Source organism: Tenrec ecaudatus, chromosome 12, assembly GCF_050624435.1.
Source record: "Tenrec ecaudatus isolate mTenEca1 chromosome 12, mTenEca1.hap1, whole genome shotgun sequence".
NCBI classification, from domain to species: Eukaryota; Metazoa; Chordata; class Mammalia; order Afrosoricida; family Tenrecidae; genus Tenrec; species Tenrec ecaudatus.
The window spans coordinates 110,594,346-110,604,205 of NC_134541.1; the positions used below are offsets into that span (position 1 = coordinate 110,594,346).

The 9,860-nt window shown below is 65.5% G+C and overlaps 1 protein-coding gene across 3 annotated transcripts in view; it reads left to right on the plus strand.

The window, feature by feature from the left end:
* PKD1 (polycystin 1, transient receptor potential channel interacting) overlaps window positions 1-9,858 on the plus strand; it is a 33,370-nt gene extending 23,512 nt beyond the window's left edge. Inside the window, exons 26-45 of one of the 3 annotated variants that reach the window (XM_075564459.1) lie at window positions 3-198; window positions 676-846; window positions 1,076-1,219; window positions 1,301-1,511; window positions 1,597-1,723; window positions 3,023-3,072; window positions 3,209-3,393; window positions 3,479-3,572; window positions 5,270-5,388; window positions 5,545-5,747; window positions 5,817-6,011; window positions 6,178-6,317; window positions 6,759-6,871; window positions 7,007-7,151; window positions 7,234-7,359; window positions 7,503-7,677; window positions 7,770-8,060; window positions 8,132-8,266; window positions 8,402-8,680; window positions 8,771-9,858. In XM_075564459.1, the coding sequence (XP_075420574.1) occupies window positions 3-198; window positions 676-846; window positions 1,076-1,219; window positions 1,301-1,511; window positions 1,597-1,723; window positions 3,023-3,072; window positions 3,209-3,393; window positions 3,479-3,572; window positions 5,270-5,388; window positions 5,545-5,747; window positions 5,817-6,011; window positions 6,178-6,317; window positions 6,759-6,871; window positions 7,007-7,151; window positions 7,234-7,359; window positions 7,503-7,677; window positions 7,770-8,060; window positions 8,132-8,266; window positions 8,402-8,680; window positions 8,771-9,202 (3,531 nt within the window). In that variant the 3' untranslated portion in view covers window positions 9,203-9,858. The remainder of the gene's footprint in view (window positions 1-2; window positions 199-675; window positions 847-1,075; window positions 1,220-1,300; window positions 1,512-1,596; window positions 1,724-3,022; window positions 3,073-3,208; window positions 3,394-3,478; window positions 3,573-5,269; window positions 5,389-5,544; window positions 5,748-5,816; window positions 6,012-6,177; window positions 6,318-6,758; window positions 6,872-7,006; window positions 7,152-7,233; window positions 7,360-7,502; window positions 7,678-7,769; window positions 8,061-8,131; window positions 8,267-8,401; window positions 8,681-8,770) is intronic. The other 2 variants (XM_075564462.1, XM_075564460.1) reach the window with 2 other exon arrangements.
* The last annotated feature ends 2 nt before the right edge of the window (window positions 9,859-9,860 follow it).

The window sequence follows — 9,860 nt, forward strand, 5'->3', positions numbered from 1 at the left end:
AGGAGCCGTCGGCGGGCATGAACTACGTCGTCCTGCTGACGTGTGCCGTGAGCCTGCTGACCTACGCAGTCATGGCGGTGCTCCTGCGGAAGCTGGACCAGATGGATGTGCGCCGTGTCCGCGTCATCCCGTTCTGCGGGAAGGGCGGCTGCTTCAAGTACGAGATCCTGGTCAAGACCGGCTGGGGCCGAGGCTCTGGTGAGCAGGGCGGTGGCTCTCTGGGGCGCCCTCTCCTGACGGCGAGTGGGAAGTGTTAGGGCCTCCGTCTTCACCCTGACCTGGCTGAGCTTGAAGCTGGCCTCAGTGGCTGCCAGCACCCCACTGAATGAGACCACACACCTCGAAGGTTGGGCTGTAGCGCCCGGGTTCCTACAAAGATCCCTCTAGAAACATGCTGGATGCTGGTTACAGGTCGCGGGGAGTTGAGGTATGGGAGTGGGAGGGCGGTGTGCACACTGGTCACAGCCAACTCCGAGAGCAGCCAGGTGATGGCGCCGGCCAGGGTGCACACCTGGTCCACGGTGGCAGGTGGGAGAACAACAGCCATGGCTGCCTAGGGCAGTGGCAGAATGTGTGCGGGTGTTAGGCTGGCACCTGCATACCCAGGTAGAGGTCACCTGTACCCAGCGAGTGAGGTGACATGACTGGTCCTGTGCCCCCACCACCACCCATCAGGTACCACTGCACATGTGGGTATCATGCTGTATGGGGCGGAGAGCCGCAGTGGCCACCGGCACCTGGACGGCAGTGGGGCCTTCCACCGCAACAGCCTGGACATCTTCCAGATCGCCACGCCCCACAGCCTGGGCAGCCTGTGGAAGATTCGCGTGTGGCATGACAACAAGGGTCAGGGCGCTCCCCCCCTGCAGCCCTGCCCGCCCAAGCCCCAACCGCTCTCCCAGGGCTCCGCCCCACCCCATCCAGGCCCTGGCCCCGCCCGCAGGGCTCAGCCACGCCCCATCCAGGCCCTAACCGCTCCCTGGGGGCTTGGCCCGCCCACCTCTTACCCACACCCCAGGGCTCTGCCCCCAGCCCAGGCCTGCCCTCCCTCACCTGCCCGCGTGCCCGTCTGCAGGGCTCAGCCCAGCCTGGTTCCTGCAGCACGTCATCGTTCGGGACCTGCAGAACGCGCGCAGCACCTACTTCCTGGTCAATGACTGGCTGTCGGTAGAGACGGAGGCCAACGGGGGCCTGGTGGAGAAGGAGGTGCTGGCTGCAAGTAGGGCTCCTCCCTTCCTGGGGGCGGGGCGGGCGGGACGACCTGGACGCGGCCTCCTGCAGCCCTGCCTTCTCCACCCAGACGACGCTGCGCTGCGGCGGTTCCGGCGGCTGCTGGTGGCCGAGTTGCAGCGCGGCTTCTTCGACAAGCACATCTGGCTCTCGCTGTGGGACCGGCCACCACGCAGCCGCTTCACCCGCGTACAGAGGGCCACCTGCTGCGTCCTCCTGCTCTGCCTCTTCTTGGGCGCCAACGCCGTGTGGTACGGGGTCGTAGGAGACACAGCCTACAGGTTGGTGGCCGAGCTCTACCAGGCCAGCCACCTCCTCTCCTCATGCTTGCTCCCCAGCTTCACACGGCCCCTGCTCTCCCTCCAGCAGGAAACCCGTGTCCATGCTGGTCCCTCTCAGTGTGGACACAGTGGCTGTTGGCCTCGTGTCCAGCGTGGTCGTCTACCCTGTCTACTTGGCCATCCTGTTTCTCTTCCGGATGTCTAGGAGCAAGGTGGGCAGGGACCGAGGGATGCATGGGATGAAGGGGGGGTGCCCCTGTAGGACAGAGCCAGAGAGGGCCTTGGGAACCAAGAACTGGACCTTCTAGGTCAACCAGAGACCCCACACCACAATGCCCACTGTGAGTCAGCAGAACCAACCCAGGGGCTTTCCCAGAAAGTAGGCTGCCTCATCTTCCCCGGAAGTGGCTGGCAGGCTCAAACTTGTGCTTAACCCACCGCACTGCCAAGGCCCCTTTTTTACTAGCCAGACCCAGGGGAAGGAAGAGAAGACATACGTTACTTAGAACCATGGATAAAATTAGGGGGTGCCCCACTGGCCCCCAAAAGCAGAAAGGCTGGAAGCGCCAGCAGACCAACAGGTCAGCCCAGGAAGGTGAAATGAGCCGCCAGTACAGGCAGGCCATCAAGGTACCCCCGGCCAGATGCCGCCACCCATCACTCCTCTGCACCTCTGCCCGCCAAGTCCCCCAAAACGTTCAGAAGACGGCTGGCCACCACCGCTCTGCCCAAGGCTAAGGGAGGAGGGACCACTTTCCAGCTCACCCCAGGACCTGACACTGCCCAGGCACCAAAGCTGGACAGAGATGCCACAGGGAGAGAGCACGTCAGCAGGGTGGAAACTCGAGGCCCAGAGGCCCCAGCTCACCCCGTGGGAACTCAGGGACCCCGGCTTGCTCAATGACACACATTTTGTGTTTTTTGTTTCTTATGTCTAATTAATAAACATCATTCCATGGGGAAATGTCAGGGCACGCCGTAGTTAAATCTGCCGCTTCCCAGCTCAGCATGTCAGCAACCCTGTGGGACAGGCGGGCTAGCACCGTCTCATGGACTCACAGAAACTAGAACTGCCCCCACAGGGTGTCTGGAACCGCTAGGGAAGAACACGAAAAACAAACACCTCACCCCAAACCTGCCGCAGTAGCACTTAGGATCTATACCTGCGGGTACAGCACACAGATGGGAACGCCCCCCTCCCCGGGTCGCCCTGGCTCCGTTTCTGGGCTTGTGCACCCACACGTGCCAAGTATATGTGACTCCACCCAGTGTCCATCACCCCAGAACCTCCATGGACGGTCTTGGTCTGGGCCCTGCCTGCTGAGGCCCCCAGCCCCCACAGGCAGCAAGGTGGCAGACTCAGACAGCTACCTGAACTCCATGCCGGATAGCTCCTGCCTCACCTTGGGGCTCCATTGCTGAGGGGCCAGCTTGACTGGGAGCCCACCGGGCGGTCAAGCGGCCTCTGGGTTGCCGGGGAAACCTAAGGCCCTCTCTGCACTTCCCAACAGGTCTTTGCTGCTGAGCAAATGCACGATTTGTTTCTGGATGATTCTAAAAGGTGGGTTTCTGGGGGCTTCAGGGACTCCCCTGGCGGTTTGGAGGCTTTGAGATTCCACCCACAGATGGACCCCCATGTAAACCCCAAGGGACCACCCTGTCTGCCCGGGCCTCCTTCTGACCTGCCTTTTCTCCAGCCTGGTGTGCTGGCCGCCCAGTGAGGGCTCACTCAGCTGGCCGGACCTGCTAGCTGACCCATCCATCATGGGCAGCACCATGCAGCAGTTAGCTCAGGGGCTGCCGGGCCGCCCCCTGAACCAGGAGGAGGACAGCCTGTCTCTGGTCAGCCCTCCCTCCCCTGCCAAATACTTTTCAGCTTCAGGTGAGTGGACTGGGGGAGCAACGGGAGCTGCAGCCGTGCCTGCAGGTTCCCCGCTGAAGCTGCCCATGTCCCTGCCCGCCCTCAGATGAGGACCTGATCCGACAGATCCTGGCCGAAGGGGCCAGCAGCCTGGCTGCCACCCAGAGCCCCCAGCTGGACGCAGACCTGCTCACCAGCCTGTGAGTGCCCAGCCCAACGGGCTGGCTCACCCATCTCTGCCCTCTGGGGAAGGAGCCAGAAGCAGCACTGCCCTGGGGGCTGGCCTCTGGACAGCTGTCCTTTGAGGAGCTGTGGGCATGTGGGGTGGGCTATAAGGCCTAGCAGCAGACTGTCATGTGGACCGGCCACGTTGTCCCTCTATGTGTGTGTCTGTGGGCCAGCTGCATTGGCCCTCCATGTGCCATGCACCGTGTGTGTGTGTGTGTGTGTGTGTGTGTGCTATGTGCATGTGTTGGCTGTGTTTCTCCCATGTGTGTGGGCCAGCTGCATTGCCCCTCCGTGTGCTTGCGCATATTCCATGTGTTGTGGTCATGGATTGGCTGCATTGTTTCTCCATGTGTGGATGCCGTGTGCCTGTGTCACATGTAGCGTGTAGCAGTCGGCAGCCTGGCTTCTCCGTGTGTGTGTGCGTGTCCATCCGTCAGTTGCGTCAATTCTCTCTGCGTGTGCCGGGTGCCGATCACAGGTGGACATTTCGCTTGCTTCCTCCTGTCCCTTGCGACAGCGCTGCAGGGAGCTGGGGTCTCTGCCTCCCTCCTCACAGCCTCCAGGTGCACCCTGAGGGCTGCTGGGTCACAGGGATCTTGTTTCCTGGCACGGCCTTGCTGTGGGAATTTAATGGCCCACAGTGGTGGGCTGGGGCACCCGGCTCCCCTCTGCTCACCCCCTTTTTTGTCATCTCTGCTCCTGTGTCCATGCCCCTCTGCTCGCCCCTCCCTGCCTCTCCTTCCCCCTCACCCTCTCCTCCCTTCTGCACAACACAGCACCCCACTTTCAACTGCCAGGGCCCTTTCCACGGTGGAGTGCCCGCTCCTCCTCTCCCAGGGCCCTCAGCTGCTGGCAGGTCCGACCCCTCACAGGGGAATGCTGCTGCCCTGCCTTCCAAGGCAGCCCTGGGCAAGAGGGCGGTCAGTGGCTGAGGCTGGCCTGCTACCTCTCTCGTCCGCCAGACTGGCCAGGCAGGTGGTGGCCGAGCACTGGCTCTCCCACCAAATGGAAGGGGGCTCCACAGCCGAGCCGCCATTGCCCCCACCCCGCCTCCTACCATGTTCACTCTCTGGGGGCTACGCGGCCATGGTGAGTAGCCCCCACTTCTCTGTCTCCCTCTCTCACCTCTGTTTCCTCTCACTCTGCAGCCTCCTCCCCTGCTCTCTCACCTAAGGCTCTGGACTCACGGTGGCACCTGGCCGCCAACATGCCCTGGCCCAGTGGCTCAGCGAGGAACAGGCCGTGCGTGCTTGGGGACGGCATCCGAGAGGCGCGCACAAGTTCCTTGGTCTCAGGCTGCACAGGGCACCCGGGGCCTTGCAGAATGTGTGGGCGTGGGCATGGAAGGCGCTAAGACAGACTGTGGGGTGCAGGCAGGGCTCTGTAGCTGGGCAGTGAGAGGAGACAGCTGCCAGTCTGCTGGCACAAAGGCCTGGGTCAGCTGGGCAGGACACCAGCAGGGCTTAGGCTCAGAACCCGGGCTGGGGTGGGGGTACTGGAGGGGTCGGTCAGTAAGGGAGCAGGGAGAGAAGGGAGGCTTTCCTGGGTCATCTGTGTTCCACTTGGCCTCTTGCCCTGGGGTGCCCCCCCCCGCCCTGTGTCCCAGGAGTGGAGTAGGTATTGGCATGCCCCCTGGGAGGGCACAACACTCATGGCCCCCTATGTTCAGGTCGGGAACTCCTGGGGCAAGAACCGAGGCGCTGGTGCTGCACAGATTGGGGGAGAGAGGACCGCCCGCCCCGGGCCCCGGCTGGGACCAGCTCCCAGCCCCCAGATGCTGTGGTACAGGTATGCCGTGCCACCTGCTCTCCTCATGCACGCCCACCCTCACCCTCAGTCCCCCTCCTCTCTCTCTCACACATACACTTTCTCTCAGTTCTCTCCCCCACATGGGCATCCCCCAACCCCAGTCCTTCCCAGCAGCTAACAGCCCCTCCCCCACAGGGATGATGGAGGGCCTGCGGAAGCGCCTGCTGCCGGCCTGGTGCACCCACCTGGCCCACGGGCTGAGCCTGCTCCTGGTGGCCCTGTGCGTGGGCCTCTCCGGCTGGCTTGGCTCCGGCTTTGCCCCTCACGTCAGCGTCATGTGGTTGTTGTCCAGCGGCTCCAGTCTCCTGGTCTCTTTCCTGGGCTGGGAGCCCCTCAAGGTGAGTGGTCTGGGGGGGGAGGGGCACTGCCCCCTGCCCAGAGCCCCGATGCCAGCTCCCCGACCCCAGGTCCTGCTGGAGGCCCTGTACTTCTCGCTGGTGGTCCAGCGGCTGCACCCAGACGAGGACGACACACTGGTGGAGAGTCCTGCCGTGACACCCGTGAGCGAGCGTGTGCCCCGCGTGCGCCCCCCCCATGGCTTCGCCCTCTTCCTGGCCAAGGAGGAGGCCCGCAAGGTCAAGAGACTGCACGCGGTGCTGCGGGTAAGCCAGCCCCGGCCCCGCCCAGCACCCTGCCCCTCCCAACTATGGAGCCTCACCCTCTCTTATTGCTGCCCAGCCCACTGCCAAAGTCGGGTCCTGGGGTGGGGGGTAGCTGGGGTAGCTGGGGTGACTGAGAGCACACGGCTGAGGGTCCCTACCTCCCCAGAACTTGCTGGTATACATGCTTTTCCTGCTGGTGACACTGCTGGCCAACTATGGGGACGTCTCGTGCCTCGGCCACGCCCACCGCCTACAGAGTGCCATCAAGCAGGAGCTCGACAGCCGGGCCTTCCTGGCCATCACCCGGTACGTCTGCAGGCCTGCCTGCTGGGCTGGGTCCTACTGCGATGCTGCCCTGCGAGGTGGGCCCACTGGCCAATGGGCAGTCAGGGTACATACCTGGTACCCTCCTGCACAGGCCCACCCTGTCTACTGGGCCTGGGAGGGCATGCACCTCATCCCCTCTTGCATGGACCCTCCCTGCCAGCCAGCGGCTGTAGCTGTAGCTCAGGGGTCCTCAAACTGCGGCCCGAGGGCCACATGCGGCCTGCTGAGGACATTTATCAGGCCCACCAGGTGTTTTTGCCCCATTTGCTTTTTCACTTCAAAGTAAGATATGTGCAGTGTGCATAGGAATTTGTTCAAACTAGTCCAGCCCTCCAATGGATCTCAGGGACAGTGAACTGGCCCCTGGTTAAAAAGTTTGAGGACCCCTGCAAGTGTAGCCAGTGACTGTGGTCCCCGCAGGTCTGACGAGCTATGGCCGTGGATGGCCCGTGTGCTGCTCCCCTACACCCACGGCCAACAGTCCAGCCCGGAGCTGGGGCCCCCTCGGCTGCGGCAGGTGCGCCTGGAGGAAGGTGAGTGAGGCGGCACCGGCACCAACCCTCCTTGGCGTTTCCCGAGTTGGGCCTGCACGTCCCCATTGTGAGTGAGCCCCGTGGGCGGGATGGGTGCAGCCCAGCATTTGGTGAGCGTTCTGTTCTGCCTTTCAGCCCCCTGTCCCGACCCCCCAGGCTCAGGCACCCGCCCCTGCTCAGCGGCAGGCGGCTTCAGTACCAGTGACTACGGCATTGGCTGGGAGCACGCCCCCAGCAACAGCTCTGGGACATGGGCCTACTCAGCACCCGAGGCGCTTGGGTGAGCAGCGCAGTGTGGGCTGCGCCTGGTGGGGTGTGTGCCCGCTGCCGGGGCTCTAACGGCCGGCCCCTCACCCCTGCAGAGTCTGGCACTGGGGGGCCTGCGCCGTGTATGATAGCGGTGGCTACGTGCAGGAACTGGGACAGAGCCTGGCAGAGAGCAGGGCACAGCTGGAATTCCTGCGGCAACATCACTGGGTGGACAACAGGTGGAGACCTGCCCGCCTTGGCCCCTGTGGGCGCCCCCACCCCCGGCAGGCTCGGTCCCAGAGCTCCCACCTCCCGTCCAGCTGGGCTGCCTTCTTGCAGCAGTCGGTCCCAGCCTGCACCCCACCCCCGCCCCGCCCTGCAGGAGCCGCGCCGTGTTTGTGGAGCTCACGCGCTACAGCCCGGCCGTGGGGCTGCACGCGGCCGTCACCCTGCGCCTCGAGTTCCCCGTGGCCGGCCAGGCCCTCGCGGCCCTCAGCGTGCGGCCCTTCTCCTTGCAGCGCCTCAGCACCGGCCTCTCCCTGCAGCTGCTCGCCTCGGTGAGGACCCCAGCCCCCCAGCCCCAGCCCCAGCCCGAGCCCCACACAACCCCGGCTCGTCCTGGGGCTGAGCGGAACCCCCCTCCCCGCAGGCGAGCCTCCTGCTGCTGGCCCTGCACTTCCTGGTGGCCGAGGCCCGTGCCTGGCGGAGAGAAGGGCGTGGACGCGTCGCCAGGCCAGGAGCCTGGGTACGGGGGCTGCTGGTGGTGTTGGCTGCAGCCGCCGCACTTGTCCGCCTGGCCCAGCTGGGTGCCGCCGACCGCCAGTGGGCCCGCTTCCTGGGTGGCCGCCCACGCCACTTCACCAGCTTCGAGCAGGTGGCACAGCTCGGCACCGTAGCCCGTGGACTGGCCGCATCCCTGCTGTTTGTGCTGCTGGTGGAGGTGAGCGGGTGGGCGGGGGTGAGGCTGCCGCTGCCCAGCCAGGACACAGACTGACCCTCGCCCGCCCACAGGCCGCGCAGCAACTGCGGTTCATCCGCCAGTGGTCCGTTTTTGGCAAGACGTTCTGCCAGGCCCTGCCAGAACTTGCGGGTGCAGCTGTGGCTCTGGCGGTACTCGCCGCAGCCTACACCCAGCTGGCCATCCTGGTGAGTGCTGGGTGTGGCCAGGGGAGGGGCAGGCAGGCCGCCCAAGCCCTGGTGCCCACCCTGGTCCTCCTCCCCCGTACTTCCTCCCGCACGCCACGCGCCCACCCTCACACCTGCTGCTTGCCCTCCGTGCAGCTGGTCTCTTCAGGCATGGACTCGCTGCGCAGTGCTGCCCAGGCCTTCCTGCTGCTGTGCCCCGCTGAGCCCTGGCGTCTCTCAGCGCTGCTGTGCTCGGGGCTGTGGGCACTGCGGCTGTGGGGCGCCCTGCGCCTGGGCGCTGTGCTCCTGTGCTGGCGCTACCATGCTCTGCGCGGCGAGCTCTACCGGCCGGCCTGGGAGCCGCAGGACTACGAGATGGTGGAGCTCTTCCTACGGCGCCTGCGCCTGTGGATGGGCTTCAGCAAGGTCAAGGAGGTGGGTACGGCCCAGGGGGGCAGAGGGACGCACCCCGGCCCCACCAGCCTGAGTGCAGCCGGACCGACCGAGCCCCTGTGCCGCCCCCAGTTCCGCCACAAGGTGCGCTTCGAGGGCGTGGAGCCCCTGCCCTCCCGCTCCTCACACGACTCCCAGGCCCCACCTGAGGCCCCGCTGCCCAGCGCCGGCTCGGACACCTCGCGCCCCTCTACCTCCTCCAGCCAGCTGGAGGCGGGCCTGGGCCGGCCCGGGCCGCGCGGGGAGCCAGAGCCCTCCCGCCTGCCCGCCGTCTTCGAGGCTCTGCTGACGCAGTTTGACCGGCTCAACCAGGCCACGGAGGACGTGTACCAGCTGGAGCGGAGGCTGCAGGGTCTGCACAGCTGCAGGCCGCTGGCCTCGCCTGCCCCCGGCCCCCAGCCGGCCCTGTCCGGTGGCCTGACCAAGGCCAGCAGGGGCATCGGGCTGGCCCGTGCCCCCCGACCCTCGTTGAGGGCCAACAAGGTGCGTCCCAGCAGCACGTAGGGCCTGGCGGTCTGCCGCTGCCCCCGCAGCCCAGTGTCCCTGCCCACTGCACGCAGCCCCCCGGGAGCCCCAGCCTGCCTGTGGGTGTCAGCACTTTATCGCGGCTGCGGGGCAGCCCGGACAGGGTCCCCTCCCATCGCCGTGGGAGGACACAGCAGTATTGGACGAGTGAGCGCACAGCCTCTGGGCGCCCAGTCCTCCCAGTCCTCAGGTACAGGTGCAGCGGGCTGTACCCGGTCCGGCCCCTCCCCTAAGTTATTGCCCCACCTGCTGCAAGCGCACCCCTGTCTACCGTCAGTAATTTATATGGAAAATGGGTATTTTTGTACGTCGCTACCGCTCGGGCTGAAGCCTGGGTCGCTGCATTTGGGGGACGTGGGGACGGGGTGGACAGCTGATGGGCTTTGGCGGATGCAGTGGGTGTGAGGCCCGAGGAGGGCAACTGCCCGCCATGGGAACCTTGTCCCCAAGGCCACGGAGGAAAGGCCCAGCCCAGGGCTGGCTCCTGGGACTGAGCAGGACGTGCCTGTGAAGGCAGGCCCCCGCCTGCACCAGAACCTCGTGCCCGCTGTGGGCACAGCTGCAGCTACAGCCGCCCCCACCCCTCCCCTCCCCCCCAGCCGACAAAGTCAAATAAAGGCGTCAGCTGACTGCTACC